The sequence below is a fragment of the Osmia bicornis genome, chromosome 1 (assembly GCF_907164935.1).
Source record: "Osmia bicornis bicornis chromosome 1, iOsmBic2.1, whole genome shotgun sequence".
Classification (NCBI taxonomy): Eukaryota; Metazoa; Arthropoda; class Insecta; order Hymenoptera; family Megachilidae; genus Osmia; species Osmia bicornis.
In genome coordinates, this window is record NC_060216.1 from 12,621,169 (window position 1) to 12,643,950 (window position 22,782).

General features: G+C 32.2%; 7 protein-coding genes across 12 annotated transcripts; 3 read left to right on the forward strand and 4 right to left on the reverse strand.

Moving 5' to 3' along the window:
* Positions 1–329: 329 nt before the first annotated feature.
* LOC114876391 (claspin-like) lies at positions 330–5,208 on the reverse strand. Its single transcript, XM_029187827.2, has 8 exons — positions 4,994–5,208; positions 4,425–4,917; positions 4,222–4,356; positions 3,940–4,148; positions 1,393–3,851; positions 1,182–1,315; positions 915–1,124; positions 330–841 (listed from the first exon to the last, which is right to left on the reverse strand). The coding sequence occupies exons 1-8, from the start codon at positions 5,008–5,010 to the stop codon at positions 635–637; spliced, it is 3,864 nt and encodes a 1,287-aa protein (XP_029043660.2). The 5' UTR covers positions 5,011–5,208; the 3' UTR covers positions 330–634.
* Positions 5,209–5,279: 71 nt separating this feature from the next.
* Positions 5,280–6,892, forward strand: LOC114872775 (protein lin-7 homolog C). Of its 3 annotated transcripts, none has more exons than XM_029180367.2 (6): positions 5,280–5,404; positions 5,498–5,536; positions 5,695–5,736; positions 5,964–6,076; positions 6,158–6,403; positions 6,480–6,892. In XM_029180367.2, the coding sequence occupies exons 2-6, from the start codon at positions 5,500–5,502 to the stop codon at positions 6,636–6,638; spliced, it is 597 nt and encodes a 198-aa protein (XP_029036200.1). In that variant the 5' UTR covers positions 5,280–5,404; positions 5,498–5,499; the 3' UTR covers positions 6,639–6,892. The 3 variants fall into 3 exon arrangements, with proteins under 3 accessions (XP_029036200.1, XP_029036199.1, XP_029036198.1); XM_029180366.2 differs by having other exon boundaries at positions 5,314–5,400; XM_029180365.2 differs by having other exon boundaries at positions 5,317–5,423.
* Positions 6,893–7,873: 981 nt separating this feature from the next.
* On the forward strand, positions 7,874–12,327 carry LOC114872784 (peroxisomal multifunctional enzyme type 2). Its single transcript, XM_029180376.2, has 16 exons — positions 7,874–8,257; positions 8,331–8,468; positions 8,905–9,057; positions 9,133–9,405; positions 9,493–9,609; positions 9,669–9,799; positions 9,872–9,934; positions 10,008–10,068; positions 10,136–10,299; positions 10,366–10,489; positions 10,558–10,733; positions 10,829–11,005; positions 11,241–11,358; positions 11,420–11,626; positions 11,884–11,981; positions 12,059–12,327. The coding sequence occupies exons 1-16, from the start codon at positions 8,194–8,196 to the stop codon at positions 12,176–12,178; spliced, it is 2,184 nt and encodes a 727-aa protein (XP_029036209.2). The 5' UTR covers positions 7,874–8,193; the 3' UTR covers positions 12,179–12,327.
* LOC114872787 (G/T mismatch-specific thymine DNA glycosylase-like) lies at positions 12,321–13,795 on the reverse strand. Its single transcript, XM_029180378.2, has one exon. The coding sequence runs from the start codon at positions 13,790–13,792 to the stop codon at positions 12,581–12,583; it is 1,212 nt and encodes a 403-aa protein (XP_029036211.2). The 5' UTR covers positions 13,793–13,795; the 3' UTR covers positions 12,321–12,580.
* Positions 13,796–14,807: 1,012 nt separating this feature from the next.
* Positions 14,808–17,763, reverse strand: LOC114872785. Of its 2 annotated transcripts, XR_006829325.1 has the most exons (8): positions 17,392–17,763; positions 16,917–17,074; positions 16,673–16,793; positions 16,491–16,553; positions 16,243–16,380; positions 16,007–16,183; positions 15,077–15,915; positions 14,808–14,984 (listed from the first exon to the last, which is right to left on the reverse strand). XR_006829325.1 is itself a non-coding variant. In XM_046285375.1 (7 exons), exons 1-7 carry the CDS (start codon positions 17,510–17,512, stop codon positions 15,263–15,265), a joined length of 1,431 nt encoding a protein of 476 aa, XP_046141331.1. In that variant the 5' UTR covers positions 17,513–17,763; the 3' UTR covers positions 14,808–15,262. The 2 variants fall into 2 exon arrangements, 1 of the variants encoding a protein (XP_046141331.1); XM_046285375.1 differs by having other exon boundaries at positions 14,808–15,915.
* Positions 17,764–18,015: 252 nt separating this feature from the next.
* Positions 18,016–20,453, forward strand: LOC114872789 (trans-Golgi network integral membrane protein 1-like). 2 transcript variants are annotated; one of them, XM_029180383.2, is made up of 4 exons: positions 18,016–19,605; positions 19,675–19,710; positions 19,785–19,945; positions 20,031–20,453. In XM_029180383.2, the coding sequence occupies exons 1-4, from the start codon at positions 18,441–18,443 to the stop codon at positions 20,178–20,180; spliced, it is 1,512 nt and encodes a 503-aa protein (XP_029036216.2). In that variant the 5' UTR covers positions 18,016–18,440; the 3' UTR covers positions 20,181–20,453. The 2 variants fall into 2 exon arrangements, with proteins under 2 accessions (XP_029036216.2, XP_029036215.2); XM_029180382.2 differs by having other exon boundaries at positions 18,018–19,605; positions 19,782–19,945.
* Positions 20,454–20,487: 34 nt separating this feature from the next.
* Positions 20,488–22,620, reverse strand: LOC114872790 (trypsin-1-like). 2 transcript variants are annotated; one of them, XM_029180385.2, is made up of 6 exons: positions 22,183–22,617; positions 21,807–21,900; positions 21,519–21,681; positions 21,163–21,365; positions 20,896–21,098; positions 20,488–20,831 (listed from the first exon to the last, which is right to left on the reverse strand). In XM_029180385.2, exons 1-6 carry the CDS (start codon positions 22,243–22,245, stop codon positions 20,649–20,651), a joined length of 909 nt encoding a protein of 302 aa, XP_029036218.1. In that variant the 5' UTR covers positions 22,246–22,617; the 3' UTR covers positions 20,488–20,648. The 2 variants fall into 2 exon arrangements, with proteins under 2 accessions (XP_029036218.1, XP_029036217.1); XM_029180384.2 differs by having other exon boundaries at positions 20,552–20,831; positions 21,163–21,377; positions 22,183–22,620.
* Between the last annotated feature and the right edge of the window lie 162 nt (positions 22,621–22,782).

Consider the following 22,782-nt stretch of genomic DNA (forward strand, 5'->3'; position numbering starts at 1 on the left):
TATCATTAGCGTTATATTACAGATCTATTTAAAATATGTAATTTTTATTACAAAATACTTTTATTGTCTAACATTATTAGAACTTTATACAACAATCAATTCCTATATTGTGTTCACTTTAAAGTTGCATATCAATGGATTTCTATGTTATCGACTTGTACATTTAAATGGAACGATTCAATGCTACATGTGAAAATCGCCCTAGGCAAGGGTGAGCATTATTGGGTTGAATTACATTAAACAAACGTCCCATACATCAACCTGTCTCTTTTTATCAATGTGTTTTTTTCTCAAGCCAAAGTTTCGCTTCAATGAATATTAAACAACTATTTATTTTCGTATAAGTATTTATTTATAATTTTTTTAACAACAATAAACTTATACAATGGTTTTATATAATTTATAACATTTTATAAATTAAAATGATTTTTGTATTGTATAAACATTTTTTAACGGTTTTGTAGCAATTAATTGATTATAATATTACTCTATTTCATAAGAATGATAAATTTGACATATGCATTCCGGTAAATTGTAATCAGTCTTTTGTATAAACTTGCTTAAGAATTATATTTTCACCTTTTTAATTTATTTATATTTAATATTTACTGTTTATTGACGAAATTGTATAATATCAACGCTTCTTTCTCACGTTAAAAGGTTTTGGTTGTATTTTTATCACTGGTGAATTTTCTTTTTTGGTAGATCGATCTATAGGAATAAACACAAATTTTTTCCTATCGATGGCTGCCAAACTTTTATCTTTCTTTTTAGCTACAGCGGCCAAACGCGCCAAAGATTCTTCTCCCTTTGCAAGAAATGAGCGCTTCTGCAGAACACTCTAAAAAATCAAAACGTGTTGATTGAGTTTTGCCAATATTACTGATGGGATAACTAAGTAATATCACACTTACATGTATCACACTTGAACTTCCTTCTAATTTTGTACTATTCAACATTTCCGCCACAGTATGAGGTATTCTTGATTCCGTTTTGGAGTCAACTTCTAATAACGTATCTTCTTTAAGTGATTCAGTAATTCGTCTTTTCTTTAAAATCTTCATTCCATAGTTAAATATCTGACTTGTACCTAAGTCTTTCTCAATGTCATCATCGAGTTTTCCCTAAAAGCAAATGTATAGTTATAAATATGTTTTCAATTTTGCTATAATTTATTTTACCATTTGTTCAGCCAAGAATTTGTCTCTTTCAAATTTTAATTGACGCCATTTGAAATCTTCCTCGTCGTCTGATAAATCAACCCAACCATCTTTACCTTCCAATAATGGAGAATTATCATTGTCTTCCTGTTTATCTAAAAGAAACAATAATTTCCATAACTGCTCACGCAATTTCGTGTGCTCAAAAATTGTCGAAATAACCATATTATACCTATATTTTTCCATTTAAATTTTCGCTCTCGTGCACTCTCACTGTACAAATCTCCATCTTCAAAAAGTAACTCTTTAAGCATTCTTACTTCCTTTTGATCTTCGTCCAGTAGTTGTTTCACGTGCAATTTTTCTAATTGCTTCTTCACTTGTGACTCGTCGATATCTTCATCATCTACTTCTTCTAATTCAAGTTTGTCCAATTCATCTTCATCTTCATCTGCAGATACTTCACAGTCACTCTCACTGAGTTCAGCTTCTTCTTCTAAAAATGTAGTCGCATATTGTTTAATGTTTTTCTTCGAAACAACTATCTCGTTCTCCTCTGAATCATAATCTACATATTTGTCTTGGTCGTCGTCTTCTTTTTCTTCATCATCACTGGACTCCGCAGAATCTTTTTCACTCTCATCATCAGATAAATCTAGTTTTTTTACTTTTCTCTTTGATCGATTGTTAATTTTATCTTGTGCTGAATCTTCTTCATCGGATAATACAACCCTTAACTTGTTCCGAGATGTTATTTCCTCGCCTTCGTTATATGTGTTTTCCTTAGCAATTAGAGAATCTTTTTCAGGAGATGCCTGCACACTTTGTGATGTTTCATCGAAGAACTCATTCGTTGATTGCTTAGGATCACTTACTTGAGAACCAAATGTTCCTGAACATAAATCTAATAATTGTGATTCAGTTACATTAGGTTCGCTTGATAAACGAAAGTTATCCTGCGTCGAATGTTTGCCTAACAGTTTGCTTTGATCGGGAAATAGTTCTCTTTGCGGCAGTGATCGTTTCTTAAGATCATTCAATTCTTGAGATAATTCCTGAGACTGCGTATATCCTATTAAGATAGAATTAATTTTATTAATAGGTAACTGCTTTTCAATTTCAGGAGATTCGTTTTCGGATTCTACGCGCGCATTTAATGCCGTCAACTGCGTCACAGGAGAAATAAAATCGAAGCAGTTCATTTTAATTTGCGGCGTTTGACATTTTAAATTGTTTGCCGCGTGTACTTGAAAGGCTTGAATATCACTTTCGTTATCACTATTCTCTTCATTCGCTTTAGCATTTATATCAAACATATCTACTCCTATCACTTGAGAAAGGGAAGCCGTTTTTTCTTTATCCGCTGTACTTTCAACATTATCGGTATTCGAATACAAGGAATCATCATCCGAAGGTTCTAAGATTCTCTTGAACGTTTTACATTTTACATCTTTTTCATTATCTTCTTCGTTTTCTGAATGTTCCGACGATTCATCTTCTTCGCTATCATTTATGTAATCATCGCTAACATCAGCTTCGTCATCTACATAAGCATTTCTCTTTTTCTTTTTTTCTTTCATTATATATACATCATCTTCTTCTAACTCATCCTCATCGCTATTTACAGACTCTACGCTTGTATCGCTTAAATGCTCTTCCTCGATTATAGAATCATCCCACTCTATCTCCTGTTCTTTCATTTCTTGCTCTCTTTGTTTCCATTCCTCGTCGCGTTTCAGCGCCATTTTATGTTTCAATTCCTCCTTTAAACGCACCAATTTAGCTCCAGGTTTTTTCAATTTAAAATCTTCATTCATTGTAGCTGCTGATTTGTATGGAAGTGTTTCTTTCACAACCGATATTCCGTCTGGAGATTTGATTACATGAGTTACCGTAACATTAGGTGTATCATCGGTGCGTCCGCTGGCTTTCGAATGCTTATTCATAAATCTATCTATCAAAGCATTTACTCCATTTTTATTCGGTTTAATCTCATCTGTTAAATCGATCATGCTACCAGGAGCGCCACTTAGTTTAGGTTTTAAACTCATGAAATTCAACGAAGTTTTCTTTTCATTTATATTTAGTAAGTCATCGAATTTAGGTGGCGGTAAACCGTATTCATCTAACTCATTTTCATCCAATCCTAAAGACCGTTTTACAGGTTTAGCATAATCGTTGTTAACTTTTACAACAGAAGAATCTGGAGATTCTGGAGCTTTTATGTTATTTTCTTCATGGTCATTGTTTTCATTTTCGGAAATATCAGTAACATCTTTTGGTAACGAAGTATCGCTTACTTTTGCATTTTCAGAGATTTCACATGATTCTACGACTTTCAGTTCAGAGGTTTCATTTATATTCTCTGCATCATCAGAATCACAATGAACCTCTACTATCAATGAATCGTTTGGATTTTTTGTTTCGTCGTTTGTTATTACTTCGTTATCTTCACATTCTTTCATTTCAGCTAAAGTTTCTTGTGTTTCATTCGAAATATTTCCCTCTTTATTATCATTTACAGATGAACTAATATCGGTAAACAATTTTCGTGAAACATTATTATTTTTAATCTCCTGTTTGGATTCTAAATTTTCTTTGTCCGATGAATGATCCTCTATAATTTCTTCTTCTGAATCTGAGGATTTATAGAAGATTTCTGCTTCTTTCTCTTTTTCTTTCAAAACTTCACTGTTTAACAAATAAATGACAGAATGTTTGAATTGATATTATATTTAATTACACTGTAACAACATATAGTGCTAAAAAAATTACTTACTCGACAATAGCAGAAGACATTTTTAACTTAGCTGCCATTGTGGGTGCCTTTGGAAGTGACGTTATTACCTTTCTTCTGCTTAAAAATTCTTGTAATGATCGTTGCTTTGGTCTGTGATAAGGAAGAGAAACTTCTGTTTCTCTTACTAACCTTTGAGTTTCACTATGTATCTGTTTCATAGCCTCCTCTTTAGAGGCTCTCAATGAAACCTGTAATACAATAATATTTTTTATTCATAATACATGTTGTAGAAATCATATGCGATACTTCTTAATAACTTACTTTTCTCATCTTAGAATTAGATTTCTTTTCACCTTGTTTCTTTGTTCTTTTTTTATTTTTCATAGGACTTAGTTGCTTCTCATCATCTTCTGTTTCTGAATCCAGATCTACTAAAGTTTGAATCCTACTCTGTATCTGTAAAATATGAATGGGAATAATTATTTCAATAACTACATTGTATACATTCTAAAGTTATTACCTACATTATTTGTATCTTTTCTCTCACTTGTGATTGTTTCTTCATTGTCATTACCATTAATAATATTAGATGTATCGTCAGAATCACTGTCAAAGTCATTCTTTTTGTTCTTATTAATTGAATGCTTTTTAAATTTATTATTTTGATCTAAATTGGGCATTTCATCGTCTGAACTCTCGTGAATAGTTTTCTTATTTATGGATTTAGAAATAAAGATATTGTCATCTTCTGAATCACTATCTATTATTGTCAGTAGCTTTCTATGAGCATCATTATTTTCTTTGAGTTCATCATCTTTCTGAGTATTCTTCTGTTCATCTTTGCTTTCCAAAGTTTTATCGGATACATTGATATCAGTTTCATTGTTTAAATGGTTTTTAATTTCAGATTTACACAGCTCTGGTTCGATTTCAATAGAGTTTATTTCTTTTGAATCTGGTACATTAGATCCGTTATCTACGTTATTCGCATCGTCCAAATTACAATCATTCATTTTCCTAAAATACAATTCCTTAACAATTCAAACAGGTTCCTGTCTCTTAAACTAAGGTCGTTATAAAATCAGTAACTTACAATGTTGTGTCCATCATTATTTCTAAAGCCTTGAAAATCTTTAAATAACTATTAGTTTTAAATAAAATCTGTACTTGAAATACAATTGACACTGTCCTGAAATCTAACTACACCGCGTAATATAACATAACTACTGACTGATCTTACATGCTTACTGAATACGTTTGGCGCGAAAATGATTGAAGTTCACATTTTATCTCCCCAGTTATAGAGGGCGATGAAAGCAGGAGCAATGGGGTATTATTTTCACTACATAGTATGAGAAAAGACGTTCAGTTACCTTACAAGATGTTTCACGTTCTTGGTTTACAACTCTTGGTCGATAGATCAAATTGTTGACGTATTTTCGTGACAGTAGTGACTGTCAGTGACTGTTAAGTGTCACGGTCAACGAAGTTATTGTATTTGTAGGTTGTTTAAGTCGTTATTAGTACGTTTTTCAATAATTACGACTCTTTATTACTTTCTAAGATATCCTTCAAGGTTTGTTTTATTTGTTTTTAGGTATGGTTACGATGGGCGAACCCCTCACTTTAGCAAATGGTAAAATTTAATCTATGATCTTTTAAATAAAAATGATATATATGTGTTTGTAAGAAAGTTAATAAGATAATTTGATCAAACTTCTAATTAATTTAATAATTTAATTGTTACTTGTTAATTAATAAAAATACAGAATATAATATTGCTTCTATTTGCAGATGTTAAGAGGTCCATTGAATTATTAGACAAATTACAGAAAGGTAATTAATTAAATCTATGTTAGTATCGATGGCACATGCTAATGGGCAGTGTTATTATATCAAGGATTACGATAAGAGTTATGTCTTTGTAATACAATTGTTACTACTCGTAGTATTCTTGGTTTGATTTATTTTCTTATGTAAATCATATACATGATATTATTAATAAGGAAATTAGATAGAGCGTCTTTTATTTGAATTTAATAGTTGTATATTTATTGTTTCAGGTGGAGAAATACCTGCCACAAAATTAGCTGCCTTACAAAAAGTTTTACAAAGTGATTTTTTGAGCGCTGTTCGCGAAGTATACGAACATGTATATGAAACTGTAGATATTCAGGTATTGTGCATTTAGGTATTTTTACATACCTATATTGCATTGTAGTTTGTTTTAATTTGGTATTAACATTAACAATTTTAGGGTTCTCAAGATGTTCGTGCATCGGCTACTGCTAAAGCAACGGTTGCTGCTTTTGCGGCAAGCGAAGGTCACGCACATCCACGGGTAGTTGAATTACCAAAAACCGAAGAAGGTCTTGGTTTTAATGTGATGGGAGGCAAGGAACAAAACTCGCCAATTTATATTTCACGAATTATCCCTGGAGGTGTTGCCGATCGACATGGAGGCTTGAAACGCGGTGATCAGCTTCTTTCAGTGAACGGAGTCGTTAGTTTTACTTTTATACATCATACTTTGTTTAAATTTTGTTTGTAGTATTATGTTTATATCTTTTTTTTTTCAGTGTGTTGAAGGAGAAAATCATGAAAAGGCAGTAGAATTACTAAAACAAGCACAAAATTCTGTGAAACTGGTTGTACGATACACTCCACGTGTCTTGGAAGAAATGGAATTGCGATTTGACAAGCAAAGAGCAGCGCGTAGGCGTCAACACATGCAATAAAAGGAAAATATATTTATTTCAATTGTACTTTTATCAGTGATTGTACGACACACATATTAATACCGTTTTTATTATTATCTCTTTTTTCATGATTCATAATCACAAGAAACTTCGATTAAATAAGGAAATTTATAAGACTTAAATTTCATAATATTTTACTGCTGTTCTAACTGTTTCTGCGTTTTATGTTTCAAAAGATATGTATGGATGTTATACAGTTTTGAGAAATAAAATTACACAATAAGCCCTTAAAACTGTAAGCAACCTTTCTCGGATATTATGTGATTCAAGTACATCAAACATTTTTCTATTCAGCCCAAGAAACGCCTTAACCGATATCAATATCGTCAAAATCAAGATTTTGAAAATTATTGTTGCATTTGTTCGAATTAACCGCTATCGCAATCGACTTTCAACTATGCAGAATATAAATAAACATTTTTCAGATTAGATATATACTTTTATCAAGTATAATAAATATGATAACGGAAAGATAAGCACACTTGAATTTTTACATTGGCGTAACTAGGTAAAAACCAAGGTGGACTTGGTCTCTTTAAAAAATGTTCATTGGTCCTCTTTCCATTCTAAAACTCTATAATGCAACAAAAACAAAACATGCTGTAATATTCTTATTACGTGAAATTATGAATAACGAGAATTAAACACCTGATATTATTAACAAAATACAGGGATTTGATCCATCTCAGGAAAAAATCCTATGTATGTTATTATTTGTTTTTACAAGTTCAATTTATTTAATTATATTTATTTAGTTACATTTATTTATACTACCGTGCAAAAGAATTCATATTTACAACATTTACAATATTTACAACAAATAAACACGTGTAAATTTCGAATGCGGTAAGGATGTTAATGTACGTATTGGATAGAAAAGATAACTTAAATTCTATAAAAATTGCAGCACATGTAATTAATTATTAATAAATGCAATGATTATAGCACAGTTGTAATAGTTATTCAAAAAGAGACAAATTATCATTAAAAAGAAAAAAGAAAAAAAAAGTTGGGAAACGTGGACTTGAACCATGGACAGTTAGATTGCAAATCAAGCGTTTTACCGCATATCTAACCGTTTGTATGTGTTTGTTTGTCATACTTCTCAATGTAAGGAATAACTAACTTTAATTGTTAATATCTTTTAAACAACCGTCTGCCCCCAAAAGGCGGTATAGGCGTGTTCAAAGCGACAAGCTCTACAAGGTGGCAAAGTTTCATTAATAAGTGGGCGTAACACTTGGGTAGTTCCCCTCGTAAGTAAAAGTAATATACATATAGATGTGACCAGGTGTGAACCTACGATCTCTGCATAGTACAGTCAAAGATATCCTCCTCTTTGGTACAGTATTATGTCAATTGAAACTCGGTGGACTTTAAACTACTTGTACTTGTAGTTCAGCAGTTCCGCTTACTCAGCAGTAAAGCACAGTAAAGCAGTGATTGTAGATCTGTAGTCACTGAGTAAAGGAAGCATTCGTATAAAACTTACAATTGACAAAAGCAACTTTTGGTTTCTATCGAACTCAATATAATGAAGGGTCCAGGAGAACTACGTTTTGACGGCCGAGTAGTTATAGTAACTGGAGCTGGGGCAGGTGAGTAATATTTACCTTATTGTCATGTAAAGCTGTTGTTATATGAAATTTGTTACTATCTTCACTTTTTTAGGCCTAGGCCGTGCATATGCATTGCTCTTTGCTTCAAGAGGAGCCAGTGTTGTAGTAAATGATTTAGGTGGAGGAAAAGACGGTGATGGAAAAAGTACCAAGAGTGCAAATGCAGTTGTTGCAGAAATTAAAAAGAATGGTATATTTTGAACCTTTTTAATCCAATACGTATATTATACATTTTTTTATTAAATACTGTTCCATTCCCTATGTTTAATTATTTATGATTGTACATACTTTTTACATTATAATCAAAAATGTATTTAATTACCATATATAAACATGTTATATATATGGTTTATATATATGACTGAATGGCAATTAATGCAAGATCATGAAAGCATTATCAAAATTCATCCATTTCATAAATATTGTTTCAGTGCTGGATAAAATATTCTATAAATATACATATCTTATCATTAGTACCATGTTTTGTAAATTTTAAAGAAAGTTGCTAATGTTTTTGTTATGTTGCAAAAATGTACTATAAATATTTATTGCAAACAGGGATGTACCATGCTTTTATTTTACAATTTTGTAGCTGTTTCATTAGTTTATAATTTGAAATGTTTTAGGTGGTAAAGCAGTTGCCAATTATGATTCTGTGCTTGATGGTGCAAAAATTGTTAAAACAGCTATTGATACATTTGGGAGATTAGATGTGGTTGTTAATAATGCTGGAATTTTGAGAGATAAATCATTTGCTAAAATGTCAGAGTCAGACTGGGGTACGTGTAGTATATTAATAGAATATCTCTGTTTAGTTCAAATCTAAGGAATATATTTATTTTTAATTTTTATAGATTTGGTACAAAATGTTCACCTGAAAGGTTCTTTTAAAGTTGCTCAAGCTGCTTGGCCATATTTTACTAAACAAAATTATGGTCGAATAATAATGACAGCAAGTAATAGTGGATTATATGGAAATTTTGGCCAAGCTAATTACAGTTCAGCAAAAATGGGTCTTGTTGGTTTGGCTAATACATTGGCTATCGAAGGGAGATCAAAAAACATAAATACCAATGTAATAATTCCGACTGCTGCTTCTCGTTTAACAGAAAATATTTTGCCACCAGGTTAAAATAGTATTATAGATATAATATCAAGTTGTAGGTTGTTTCTTTACATATTAATCGTAAATTAATTTTCTTCTCTTTTCATAGAGTTCTTTCAGCAATTGAAACCTGAATTAATAGCGCCGGTAGTTGCTTGGTTGTGCCATGAGAAATGTACAGAAAATGGTTCAATTATTGAATCTGCACTAGGTTGGGCTGGGAAATGTAAGTGCAGGAAATACAATAAAATAAACAAGAACATACATTTTATTATTATTTTTTAGGCCACGTGATTCGCTCTTCAGGTGCCACTTTGAGGCAAGATTTATCGAGTGATGTGACTCTGGAAGATGTTGAGAAAAATTGGGAAACTGTTACCGATATGTCATCCGCTAAACGTTATAATTCCATCGAAGTATATAAGTGGTTTAAGATTTAAACAGTCTTTTTTGGTTTTAGAAATACATTGCATTATTATGTTTTACAGGAAGTGACAGGACACTTGTTAACTTCTGTTGAAGAAATGAAATCTGGAAATTCCGGATCTGAGGTAAGATTACAACCTTGCTCTGTAGTTTAAAATTGAATATTACTGTTTCTTACGATAAATTTTTGTTTTTTAGAACAACAGTGTCTATAAACACACTTACAATCACCGGGATACAATACTATACGCTTTAGGAGGTATAGTGAAACTATTACAGTAATCATGTTACATTTATCAATTATTACTATTAAATTTTTATTTTAGTTGGTGCTACTGTTCAAGAACCATCTGATTACCGTTATTTGTACGAAAATGACAGCAATTTTGCTGTAATACCTACGTTTTACGTTTTACATGCTCCGATATACTTTATGTCTTCTTCGATGCTCGAAAACAGTCTACCCGGTTTGCAAATGGACCCAACGCGGGTAACTTTTATTATAAACTGCTTTTCAAAATAATATTTGAATGGATGTATTATATTATAATTTTAGATATTGCACGGGGAACAATATATTGAAGTTTACAAACAATTGCCGACGGAAGGTACAGTGGAATCACGATTCAAGCTTCTGGATGTATTGGATAAGGATAAGGGTGCTGTGCTTCTGATACATCGTACGTATACACAATAATTTGTTTTCAAATATAAAATGCAATTTAAATCCTCTAGCTTATTTGTACAGAGGAAACATTTGATACTGCCACTGGTGAAAAGTTAGCTGTAGGACAAATGACACTATATGTAATAGGAGCAGGTGGTTTCAAAGGAAAGCGAACATCTTCGCACAGTGTACCAGTCATTGATCCCCCAAATCGAAAACCTGATGCATCGGTTACTCAACAGACCAGCTATGATCAGGTAAAGAGTAATAATCGTTTCTTCTCTTCAGATCTGGATTAAATTTCCAATAATTTTTTTTTCTCTTACTTCAATATTAATTTGTCGATTCGTAGGCTGCATTATATAGATTGAGTGGAGATACAAATCCTTTACACATTGATTTAACTATAGCTACGATGGCTGGTCATAAAAAACCCATTCTGCATGGACTATGCTCCCTTGGATTTTCTGTTCGTCATGTACTTCAATCATATGCTGACGGTGATCCAAGTTTATTTAAATGCGTTAAGGTATTTGCGCTTATGTATATTTATTTATTTTAATGCATAATACATATAGAAGTAATAGCAGTACTAGATATAGCGGCTGAAAGCCAACAATATGCTAAGGAATATTTGTAATATTGTATATTATTATTCAAATTGTATCCATTACGAGCAGTATTTTAAAAGTATAATCAACGTTCATAATAGCACTGTTCATACTGGAACAGGAAGGAATGTTTTATTTTAATAAACGTTTCAGGCTCGTTTTGCGAAACCGTTCTATCCAGGACAAGCATTGCGAACCGACATGTGGCGAGAAGGAAATAGGATACATTTCCAAACGTATAAAACAGATGACAATGTACCAATTTTAACAGGTAAGTTAATGAAAATTTAAAATTATACAAATTTATTAAGGATCGTATTTGTTATATGTAGGTGGCTATGTTGATTTGAAAGATGTAAAATCTAAGCAATCAGTAACACCTTCAATAAATGTTTCTACTAATGCTACAAATCTTGAAAGTGATCCGGTGTTCACCACAATCAGTGAATATGTAAAACAGCATCCAGAAGAAGTAAAGAAAATTAACGGAATCTTTCTTTACCATATTTTAGTGAAAGGGAAACCACAGGCAACGTGGAGTAAGTATACTTATACACGGTATTTGGCTACGGGTGGGTATTCTTACAGGGGATGGTAGCTGGGGTGATTCTGAACAACTTTTTCCTTTACCAAAATATTCGTTAAGGCTTAATTTTTGAGTTATTAATTAAAAACACCGACCAAGAAGCGCGCGCCTAGTGCGCAGGCTCAAGTATTGAGTAATTTGTTTGCAACCACGATTCTCGTAACCTAATCCCCTATATATTTTAGCATTTTGTTTTCATATATTTTATAGCTTTGGATTTGAAAAAAGCTGAAGTTTATAAGGGCGAACCGAAATCGGGTAAGCCCGATGCAACGCTGACTCTGGAAGATGCGGATATGATTCAAATGGTATACGATTTTTCATATTAATTACGGTCTGGTAATTTATTTAAGTGTTGTTGTGGTATTCATTATTTTTTTTATAGGCTTTGGGAAAATTAAATCCACAAATGGCATTTATACAAAAGAAACTAAAAATTACAGGAAATATCATGCTCACGCAAAAACTAAAGTCACTTATGGATGCTGGTAAATCGAAGTTGTAATATTATATAAATTGTTATTTTATCATATTAAGATATATAGTTATTATTATTTATTATTAAGTATTTTTACATTTTTATAAATGTTAATTACTATATAGTTATGGGAGATGGGAGGTTGAACTGGGAATAAAATGTACATATATTATAAATGTTGGTATACTTTTTAATATCATGAATGCCAAGCTTGTATAATTAAAGATAAAAAAATTTTAATGAACCTAATAATAGAGATTGATTATTCTTCATAACATTTTTATAAACATGAAAAGAAAATGCAAACATATTACTAAAATATTTGTCTTTTACAGAATAACATCTCTCCTGCTGTACATCTCTTTCTCCTCATTTGTACTTTCTGAGTCAAATGGTTCTAACTTTATTTTTAAATCAGAACACTATGACTTATTTATTTTCTATATCACTTTCTTCATCAGAATTATTCTCAACCTTGTTCATAAGTCTTTGTTTTATTATGTTTACAAAATCTGAATCAGGGTTGTTTCTACAGTAGTCTCTGGTTTTAGCTGATTTTTGTGAAAGTCTTTTAACACTTCTTTTTTTTTTATTAACATTCGTTCGAACTTTTGATATCGTCGTTTCAGATTTTACATTTTTTTCCGAATCAGTTGAACCGCTTACCGTTTGCGAAAGTGAATTATTTTCAAAAAACGTCTTTACGCCATCTTGCGAAATACATGCTACTGAATTATCCAGTGACGTAATTTCTTCCTTTTCGTCAGTTTCCTGCCCAACAGACTGTACTTGATCCACAATAAATTCCGTGCTATGAGCTATTGCTACATCAGAGGTATCTAAACATATAGTATCCTTATTAGCGACTCTTCCCCCATGCAAGAACGCAGATACATTTTTTCGCCTCCACATCTTCGAGGTTCTTGGAATAAATTGTTTACATTTTCCTTCGAACGAAAACTCCTTTGTATCGACGTCCGTAATTTCTCCTTTTAAGAACTGTAAGTATTTCTTCAGAGAGGTAAAAAAGTGCAATTTGTCGGACATTCTAGGGAAATTCGCACAACGGGCACTGCTCGACGGAGTAACCCAAATTGCAACATCTCCGATGCATTCTGGTTGCAATCCAAAATTGAAATTACCTGTTTTATTAGCAAACACCTCATAGATGCATTTGCCATTAAAAACAGCAATTTTTGGTCTATACAGTAACAGTTTTTCTTCGACGATTTTGGAACCTTCTTTAAGTTCCGTACGTTTCAAGTCAGCGGAGGATTTTGTGGCTCGTTCTACTATATTCGTCAAGCCAATTCCGTATCGAAGGAGTTTGTAATCTTCTTCGTATGTTAAACATCGAGGAGTTAGTCCTGATTCGTATAAAAGTTTGTAAAAGTGATTACCCGGACCCGCGTAATATCTACCACGATATGCTGACATTAAACCAGGATTTATTCCAACGAAAACCATGTCCAAGTTCATTTCCAAATAGTCTGGCAGAGTATGTTTCTGTACCTCTTCCTCTGATAACCCATCGAATCGATCAATTTTCTTTTTTGGTTTGTCGAGCTTTTCTACGGCTATCTTCTTTTTTAATTTACTTAAAGTAAGGGAACACATCGCGCTACGTAAAATCATTCCCATATATGTATTATACGACAGTTAATGTATCACATATTTACATTATTTAACTTTTTCAAAGTGTTTTTAAATTTTGTTAATAGAACATCTTTTTCCCCGCTTCTTTGAATTCAATTGTATAGGTTAGCTACCACTATCTATACGTTATTCCACGATGTAACGTATCTGTATTGCGCAGTTCGATTAACTTCAGATTTCTCGCGGGGCAAGGTATAACATACATTAATTTGACCGTTATTTCACGTCAGAAGTAATTGTTTTACTTTATCTGAAACTTTACCTTTTAGATTCTGAATGAAATATGATTCTGGCATTTTGTATGATTTTATTTCACGTTCTAATAATGCTATTTTTTTATTTTTCTCGGTTAAGATCTTACGCAATCTTTGTGCAGCTGTTGTTAATTGTTCAATTTGCCTGACTTTCTGTCGAAAAACAGGAAGGTGTTTGCAAGTACGTTTACGAACACTATTCTTTCGTACAGACATCTGGTTATTGTTCGACAAATCATATAGTATTGGCACGGCATCCTTTGTTAATTTAATTTGAACAACTTTGTGTTTCTCTGCAAAATGTTTCGTGCAAATATATCGCTTCTTCAGAGTTTCGTTGGATAGATCAGCAAAATCATCGTTGCCACTGTTCACTATCCACTCTATCAACCGTTCAGTATCCTGAACTGGAAAGCAATGAAGGGACACGTTTTTCTTATTACGTGATGTTATGGTACAGCCACGAAAAGCACATTTTTTGTATGCTGCTCGTTTATCAGAACTAGCCATTTTTTTTCAGAAAACCAATCGACTGGGTCACAAATTCGTCTGTAAATGCACGTGCGAATCGTTTGAACAACTTCCTTGCCTGCAATGCAGTGGTACCAGAATCACGAGGCCGTCGGCCGCGAGTTGTCCTCCACCCAAACGAAACGTTTACATCACAATGCTACCAACTTCATACCATTATTTTTAAAGATGTTTTGTATTGGGAAATAGACAAAGGTAAGTGAGGAGGATAATTTTATTTAAGATACAGCCGATAAAAAGATATAAATATTATCGGAATTATTATATACAAGAATATACAGTAAAACTTCTTCCTCATTGATATTCCGACAGATGGTGCACGACACTGAACGGAAAGTGGGGTAAGGCGTTTCCGGCACACCATGTCTGGTATCTGTCGTTTATGCTCCATCCTGCAGAACGTAATGATTTTATAAAAAATCATTTATGATATATAATTTTGAAAAATTATCGTTATATAGAAATAGATATGAATATATTTTACCTGGGTTAGAAAACGCGTACGAATTTTGGCTAGATTATCTATCTGTACATACATGCCTTCTAGATAATCTTGGATCTATTGGAGCATTTCCGACTCAAATAACAGAGCATTTCCAACGGACAATATCATTTTTCCGTAAGAATTTATAGTAACTTTAGTATCTGATATTCATCACTATACCAGAGTTCATTTATTTGTGATGATAGTAACTTTATTTTGCTGATTTTGTAAGGAATCGGTTAGTGACTTATATCTCTTTTTTAAACAATAAGTTTTCGCAGCACGAAACTTAATTTTCTTTTTTAAAGCTTTAAATTTCATTTGATCGAGAAGATTTACGGAATTAAATATACGTATGTTCTTTCTGTTTCTTATTCTTTTAACTTTTTGTGACAACGTTTTAGAAGATTTTTTGCAAACAGTGCATCTTTTGCTATTAATCGATAAAATAGAGCAATCTTTATGACGTAAATTTGAATAGATGTCTCTTCTGAAATCAGCTTTGTCTTGTACATAATCTATGTCTACAGGCATAATACCTTGGCAAATACGTAAATCCTTAAACTTTTTTAATATCTCTGGCAATCTTGAAATCTCTTTTAAAAATGTTGGAAGTTTTGCACAACTAACATCAACAGGTGTAGAATAAACTTCATAAGTTATTTCTCTAGATGCCTTAATTATGACGGCTTTCTCAAGAATATGTTTTTGAATTCCGTATTCTTCGTTCTGTACAATGCACGTGAATAAAAGAGTTTCTTCCGACCCATTCGGTAATTTATTCACGTTCCACGGTTTTGGCAGTTTTATACATAAATTGTCCTCATAACCGCCATCAGCTATTAAAAAAGAAATTCATATAAATTATGTTTGCATCAGTTGCAAATTACTCGTAATAACGAACTTGAACATAACATTAATTATACTTACTTAGAGATCTTAATTTGAATGAAATAGAATCAAAAACAACACTGGTCCAAACACACTCGGAATTTTTGTACATATTCGTGTCCTCTTGCGGATTATCATTCGATTGAGATTGTAAATCATCATTTGTTGAACATTCATGCTTTATTTCCACGTCCTCGCTCAGTATTTCATTCTCACCTGATGAGTTGTATACCTTAGTTCAGAATTAATCAATATATAAATAACAGAGTACTTACACTTAAAATCCACATTAGTGTGAATGTCAGAAGACGTAGAAGTAAAACATTGAAACTGAGTGGACACAAAATTTGTATCAATTTTTGGAGATAAATCTTCACTCTGTAATTCATCCTTTCTTGATGGATCTAGTAACTCTGTTAATATACAAACAATTAACAGTTACTATTAATAATTATTACATTAATAACTATACATATTATTCTTCAGTTTTTAAAATTTCACAAAATATACTTTACAAACATACGTTCATCATTGGTATTTATATTAACATCTTCAGCTTCAACCTTTATCACTGGGTGGGAGGAACCTGTAGATTTAAAATAAATTATTGGTAAATAAATACAATGAAATCAACAAGCGAATATGTTTAAATGAAAACTTAAATCTATTTTTGCAATATCATAAGAAATACTGACTTAAACTCACATGGTGGTAATGCATATGTATGGTCTATAGTTACAGCAGTAGGAACACTTTTTGATCCATAAGTGTGGTCAAATATTGTTGGCACAGCACCTTTTTCTAAATGAGCATGTGCAAGAGGAACCTAATAAAGTTTGAAATTCTTAAGTTAGTTTATGCAAATTATTATACTAATACATAATACGAGAAAAAAAGAATAATTTAACTAAAATTTACGTTATTATAAAACTCTGTTTTAAAATCTTACCTGTGCTATAATATTATCACTGTGATCATGTTTTTTATATTCTTTGATTAAAAAATGATCCTCAAAATGAAATTCACACGCGCGTTGATTCGATTTTAAAAATTCCACTCCTGGAATGGACATGCTCCACTTTTCCCTCAGAGTTTCGTCATTTGGCGCTTAAAAAGTTGAACTTTTTTTTACATTTTTATATTTGCTACTCTTACAGCGTGACACAGCATGTAAAAGCATTTTAAAGTATCTTAAATTATTGAAAATACATTTTCATTGTCAGTGGTTACTATAACCGAAAACAAAGGAATAATAAAAAAATTTCATGCATTAGGCGCCAGACGTGTGAGCCAAACACGGTAAATCGAACTTCGGAAAATACCACGATAGCAGCGCTGTATTTATTGCGCTTTACTATTTTCCGCCATATTAAAATGATCCTATCACGTAAAACGATATTTTTGATATTTAAATACGTCCATACTTGGTGTTAGCATGTTGTCCATCTTATGCCGCAGTACATTTTTTTGTCGTCTCAAATTCTGCATTTTTTGCTTTATAGAAACGCGTCTCGAGCTCCACCGTTTTTTATTACACTTAGCCATTTCTTTTTCCTTTTACACTTCCGTATAATGCATGCACTGTATATATATCTATTCACTTCATACACAGATGAAATCACGCATTAAACTGACAAATCGATAGTCGAATGATCATGAACGGTCACGAGGAAAATAACACAGATTTCTAGACTATAATATTTTGATGAAGTAAGAGCGAGGGTTAAAATAAAGACGATCCAGGAGAATACTACCATAGTACAGCCATGAATACGGTTGCATTTTATCAATGACTACAGATACAAAAGAATTGGACATGCTTTTGTTCTTGAGAGGTCACGATTTAGGGTGTCTCAAACACCCCTAGGCGAGGATAGACCTGCGACTTATATTTTAAAAAAACCGCCATAAATTATTTTTAAAATTCGATCCCACCGCCATCTATACAAAAACGCCGCAAACTACTCATGGAGGTTTTCGGAAGTTAAGCCCCTTTTCATCGATCGGTAAATCGTTGAGTAGTTTGTGCCACTTTTGTATATATAGACGGCGAGACGATCGAAATGAAGGAATATATCCATCAGTGACTACAGATACAAGAAGACTGGACATGCTTTGTTACTGACGATGAAATATACTAATGCTGAGCTTGAGATGGGGTATAATCTTTGGTATTGAAGCAATCTGTTGTTATCGTTAACTGTTGTTACGTTAGATTGTTGCAGTGCGAAGTATTTCACATTTTTGCACTAGGATAGAGAAGAGCATTCGTTCTCGAGGCAGAAATTCAAGACAACAGATGGCGCTGATCTAAAATTCTTTGACATGTTGAGTGGTGCGTCAAACAAATTTGATCGTGAAAGGTTATGTTTAGTAAGAACGCAAAAATTAGAAAAGATATTAAATTTCGAGAAAAAACAGCTCAGGCAATCAGAAGTGACATAACAGATTGACTTAGTGAATAGAGTAAATAATGGGAAATCGTATAGCTCGTTCGTTCTACGAGCTTGGTTTTTTAATCTACTTTCTTTTTTTCACAAAAGTGTTAAGTGAAGCAAGTAAATCAACAACTGAAAATATTATAAACGTCATGAAAAATGATACAGAACTATGTACTTTGCCACCATTTGTGTATGAAAATGATATTATAAAGGATTGTTCTTCTTTAAATTATCCTGATAAAAATATAACAATTAATAATCCAAATACTTTTTTATGCTTAGCCTTTTATGATACATGGCATAAAGTTTGTAATTCTAATACTTCTCATCAGATACCACCTGATAGTATTAAATTTAAACCATACATTGAGAAATTTCTTCCTACAAAAGGTCATGAAACAATGTTCTGTGAAAATATTAAAAGTGTTACATTTACATATAAAAAATTAAAACCATTGTTATCACCTATACATATTGACAAATCTAATGTATGTGATTCAACGTGTTTTGATATAAAAGAAAATTTTAATCCACTTTGCGTAGTATTAGCATGGAGTAAAAGTATTGATGAATACGTAATAAATGTGAGTAAACCTAAACAGACACAGTTACAACATTTACCAACGAACATTGGAGTATCTCAGTCTAAGAATCCAAATTCAGAATTAAATAAAACACCAGAAAAAATAGCAACAAAGGATGCTGATATTCAACAAAAGAAACAAAGTTCAATGAAACCATCATTGCCAAACTCAGTACATACATTGCCTCAGATAATTGCAAAGGATAAATCTTCCATAAAATCTGAATCAGTTGATAATAAGAAAAATGTTTTTGAGAATCGAGTATCTGAGAAATCAGAGAAATTACCAGAGAAATCAGAGAAAGCATCCGAGAAATCAGCGAAAGCACCTGAGAAATTAGAGAAAGCACTTGAGGATCCAGATAAAACACTTAAGAATCTAGATAAAGCATCTGAGAATCCAGATCAAACACCTGAGAATCCAAATAAACCACCTGAGAATGTAGATAAAATATCTGAGAATGCAGATAAAACACTTGAAAATCAAGATAAAACACCTGAAATTCCAGATGATATGAATGACATTGAAGAAAACAAAAAAGATATTACTGATATTAAAACAAGTACAATATCAGAAAATACTCAGGATCATGATAACTCTGTTAATCAATATGGTATACAATTTAGACCTGTTTAACATTTGTTATAATTTGTGTATATTTAAATTGAATATATTTTTTCAGATCCAAATGATGGACCTTTTCGTCTTCTTGATACGGGTAAAATATCATATAATATACTAAATTTTTAATATTCAGCAATTATTAATGTTTATTATATACTTTTATAGCAGTTGATCAAAATCAAAACATACCTGAACCTTCAGAACAAAGGGATATTATATCTCATTATCATAGTAGAAGATCAGATGAAGAATCTCATTTTTTCACTTACTTTACACTCGTTTTCCTGATCTCTATAGCAGCATATATAGGTTATCATAATAAACAAAAGGTATATTTTTGTTTTATACGTGTTGTTTATGAGGTTTCTATCGTTTACTATCTGTACATATTATTTTGGTATCTTGATATTTTAGATACTAGCTATTGTATTGGAAGGACGAAGATCGCGAAATAATCGTGGTAGACGACGACCAAGCACAGCTAATTATCGTAAGCTAGATTGTACATTAGAAGAGGCAGTTACTTCACAGTGTAACGCGAATGTCACCCATGTCATATATTAATACATGTAATATATCAGATACTTTAAAGTAAGTGCATAATAGCACTCATGTAACATATTTTATATTCAAGTATACTTTTATTATATAAGTTCGTTTCTAAGAAATTAATTGCTTGTTAATATTTAGTTGTTACCACGTTAGAATCCACCGTTATTAAGTAAAATAGTATTTAATTGCAGTATGAAATAACTAAATATTTGTAACATTTGAATTAATACCTTGTAATTTTATTACTTTGAACTGAAATTTTAATATCAACAAATGTATTTTTAATTGTAGCTCGTTATTTGTGCATTACACCATACATCGCCGTTTTTACACCATACATCACGTATTTAAATTTTTCTTTTCAACTTGGAAGTAATAGGTTATTTTATTCGGGAGGATTTACAGAATAATTTATTATAAAAAAGTAACGGTTTGAGTTTTCTTGTTCCTGTACTGCCTAAGTACACGCAACTATTGCATTTAGTTTTGATCACAGAAACATCCTTCTCGGGAATGATAAATGATCCAATCAATGTATCGTGTGACTCTTGTATAAACACCAGGATATCCTTCCCGGGCGCATCCATTACCCCACGATACTATACCTATTAGTTCGTATTTCTTGTCTTCGCGTTCAGCTATGAGCGGTCCTCCGCTGTCTCCCTAAAATAGGAAAAAGGTATGATATTGCACGCTATATTTTTCGCGACAATATAAAATTAATTACTTGACAAGAATCCTTTTTGCCATCAAGATATCCAGCACATATCATGTTATCAGAAATCATGCGAGGGCTATAGCTGGTGTTACGGCAGTCCACAAGACTCATAACCGGTACTTCGACTTCCTGTAAAAGACAAGATGGCTTTCCGTCCTCGTGTAACGTACCCCAGCCGGATGCAATTGCTTTTGTCCCGACATATTGATTATCTGCAACATTAACATCCGGTATACGTTTATAACTAAGGAAATTAATAATATGTAGAAATCTCACCTCTTACAGATGGTAGACATATAGGTCTTATGGTGTCACTTAAAGGTACCCTCTCGTTTAACCGCAATAGGGCGATGTCGTTGTCAAAATTGAGGAAGCTAAAATCACCTGTCAGTACTCTGACTACGTATCTAGTTTCGGCTCCCTTTTCGATACACCTGTCGTGTTCGCCGAAGGTGACTTTGATCATAAACCACATGAATCTGAAAATAGGACTGGGCTAACTGATTACACTTTTCTTAGAAACAACGACATAAAAAATAGTTTTAATTTAAATAATTCCTTTCTTTGTCAAGTTTCTGTTGATCCTTAAAAGGAAAATGATTTTTTTTCCACTTAATTTAAATCATAATTACCCTTTGACGCAATGAGCAGCAGTGAGGACATAGCGATCGTTTATTAAAGTTCCACCACAATAAAATTTATTCAAATACGATAACCTTGCCATCCATGGGAATTCGTTCATACGAGTTGTTTGACCTCCAACTATTCGACTTTCCTCGTTTCGCAGTCCGCAGTCTGTGTTCCAATAATTAATCGTTTACCTCGTTTAATATTACACCGTAATAATTAAATATTATTAAATCGTAGTGAACCACTAAAAAGTTGCACTATTATTTATAAAAGTACATATTTGTACTCACTGCAATAACATGGCCCAGGTGCTTCTACAGAATACGGTGGTTTGTTACCAAAGATCCCAAAAAAATTTTTCACTTTTTCACCTAACGTGCTTGCCTAAAAATTTTAAATATGAGAATAGTCCCATTGTAATAAAAATTTCAATTACTACTATATTATATTATCCTGGTTCGAACTGAAGCTTGAATTATTTTGAATTGAATGTATGGTCTTCGTTTGCAGTGAATTTAAATCTATCTGAACTGAGTACAGAAATTACACTTGGAAAAAGTGACGATGGATTTGAGAGAAAGGAGTACGAAATTTATTTTATTTTTTATCTAAATAATTTCTCATTTTTAGGATAATTATCAAAGTTTACTTAATAGACGATCTTACTTGACAAGCCACTGTGGTGAAAATTAGAACAGCCAATAATCCAAAGCACCAGGAGGATTTCATTTTTTTACGATCTAATTATATCACGTTTTATTTTAACAAGGATTTTGCACGTTCAATTTCGAAGAGAGGTTTATCATGAAGATATTACCACGCGGACACTGTCAGGAAGGGGTTACTGACATATTCCTGGTTAGGACATCACCAATGTCCCGTAGCGACTGAGAACGACTCAGGTCGAATAGGTAATTATTATTCCAGAAGAGAAGGAGGGCATAGCCGACTGGTTGGCGACTGGACAGTACCTGACCACTTCAGGTTCATGTTCAGGGTCGAATTACAGGTGACTGTTATTGACCGTCATCAGGGTCACGGTGGATTCTTCAACGATTCGTTTTAATCGTTGAAATTTCATTTTTTTTTTAGTAGTAGTTTATAGTCAGAAAGAAATACTAAATTCTTAAAATATAAAAAATTTATTTGTTTCATTGAAATATACTACTATATTATGTACATGTACCGTTACAGTATTTCGTATTGTATACGATTTCAATAATTACAATGTAATAAATAACTATACAGTAGCTTTCTTGACTTACA

What these genes read in the sequence shown, in the direction of transcription:
- LOC114876391 (XM_029187827.2), bottom strand. An exon ending in ATGTCTTCTGCTATTGTCGA is followed by an intron (nt 3,852 to 3,939) that starts GTAAGTAATTTT and finishes TTTGTTAAACAG; the next exon opens with TGAAGTTTTGAAAGAAAAAG. An exon ending in AATTCTTGGCTGAACAAATG is followed by an intron (nt 1,125 to 1,181) that starts GTAAAATAAATT and finishes ATTTGCTTTTAG; the next exon opens with GGAAAACTCGATGATGACAT.
- LOC114872775 (XM_029180367.2), top strand. Translation starts at nt 5,500, where the DNA reads ATGGTTACGATGGGCGAACCCCTCACTTTAGCAAATG. An exon ending in ACCCCTCACTTTAGCAAATG is followed by an intron (nt 5,537 to 5,694) that starts GTAAAATTTAAT and finishes TTCTATTTGCAG; the next exon opens with ATGTTAAGAGGTCCATTGAA. An exon ending in TTCTTTCAGTGAACGGAGTC is followed by an intron (nt 6,404 to 6,479) that starts GTTAGTTTTACT and finishes TTTTTTTTTCAG; the next exon opens with TGTGTTGAAGGAGAAAATCA.
- LOC114872784 (XM_029180376.2), top strand. Translation starts at nt 8,194, where the DNA reads ATGAAGGGTCCAGGAGAACTACGTTTTGACGGCCGAGTAGTTATAGTA. An exon ending in AGAAAATATTTTGCCACCAG is followed by an intron (nt 9,406 to 9,492) that starts GTTAAAATAGTA and finishes CTCTTTTCATAG; the next exon opens with AGTTCTTTCAGCAATTGAAA. An exon ending in CTGGAAATTCCGGATCTGAG is followed by an intron (nt 9,935 to 10,007) that starts GTAAGATTACAA and finishes TTTGTTTTTTAG; the next exon opens with AACAACAGTGTCTATAAACA.
- LOC114872787 (XM_029180378.2), bottom strand. Translation starts at nt 13,792, where the DNA reads ATGGGAATGATTTTACGTAGCGCGATGTGTTCCCTTACTTTAAGTAAA.
- LOC114872785 (XM_046285375.1), bottom strand. Translation starts at nt 17,512, where the DNA reads ATGGCTAAGTGTAATAAAAAACGGTGGAGCTCGAGACGCGTTTCTATA. An exon ending in GGACAACATGCTAACACCAA is followed by an intron (nt 17,075 to 17,391) that starts GTATGGACGTAT and finishes CAACTTTTTAAG; the next exon opens with CGCCAAATGACGAAACTCTG. An exon ending in ATTCAAATTAAGATCTCTAA is followed by an intron (nt 15,916 to 16,006) that starts GTAAGTATAATT and finishes CTTTTTTAATAG; the next exon opens with CTGATGGCGGTTATGAGGAC.
- LOC114872789 (XM_029180382.2), top strand. Translation starts at nt 18,441, where the DNA reads ATGGGAAATCGTATAGCTCGTTCGTTCTACGAGCTTGGTTTTTTAATC. An exon ending in TTTTCGTCTTCTTGATACGG is followed by an intron (nt 19,711 to 19,781) that starts GTAAAATATCAT and finishes ATACTTTTATAG; the next exon opens with CAGTTGATCAAAATCAAAAC. An exon ending in GTTATCATAATAAACAAAAG is followed by an intron (nt 19,946 to 20,030) that starts GTATATTTTTGT and finishes TTGATATTTTAG; the next exon opens with ATACTAGCTATTGTATTGGA.
- LOC114872790 (XM_029180384.2), bottom strand. Translation starts at nt 22,245, where the DNA reads ATGAAATCCTCCTGGTGCTTTGGATTATTGGCTGTTCTAATTTTCACC. An exon ending in GCTGCTCATTGCGTCAAAGG is followed by an intron (nt 21,378 to 21,518) that starts GTAATTATGATT and finishes CAGTTAGCCCAG; the next exon opens with TCCTATTTTCAGATTCATGT. An exon ending in GCAAAAAGGATTCTTGTCAA is followed by an intron (nt 20,832 to 20,895) that starts GTAATTAATTTT and finishes TTCCTATTTTAG; the next exon opens with GGAGACAGCGGAGGACCGCT.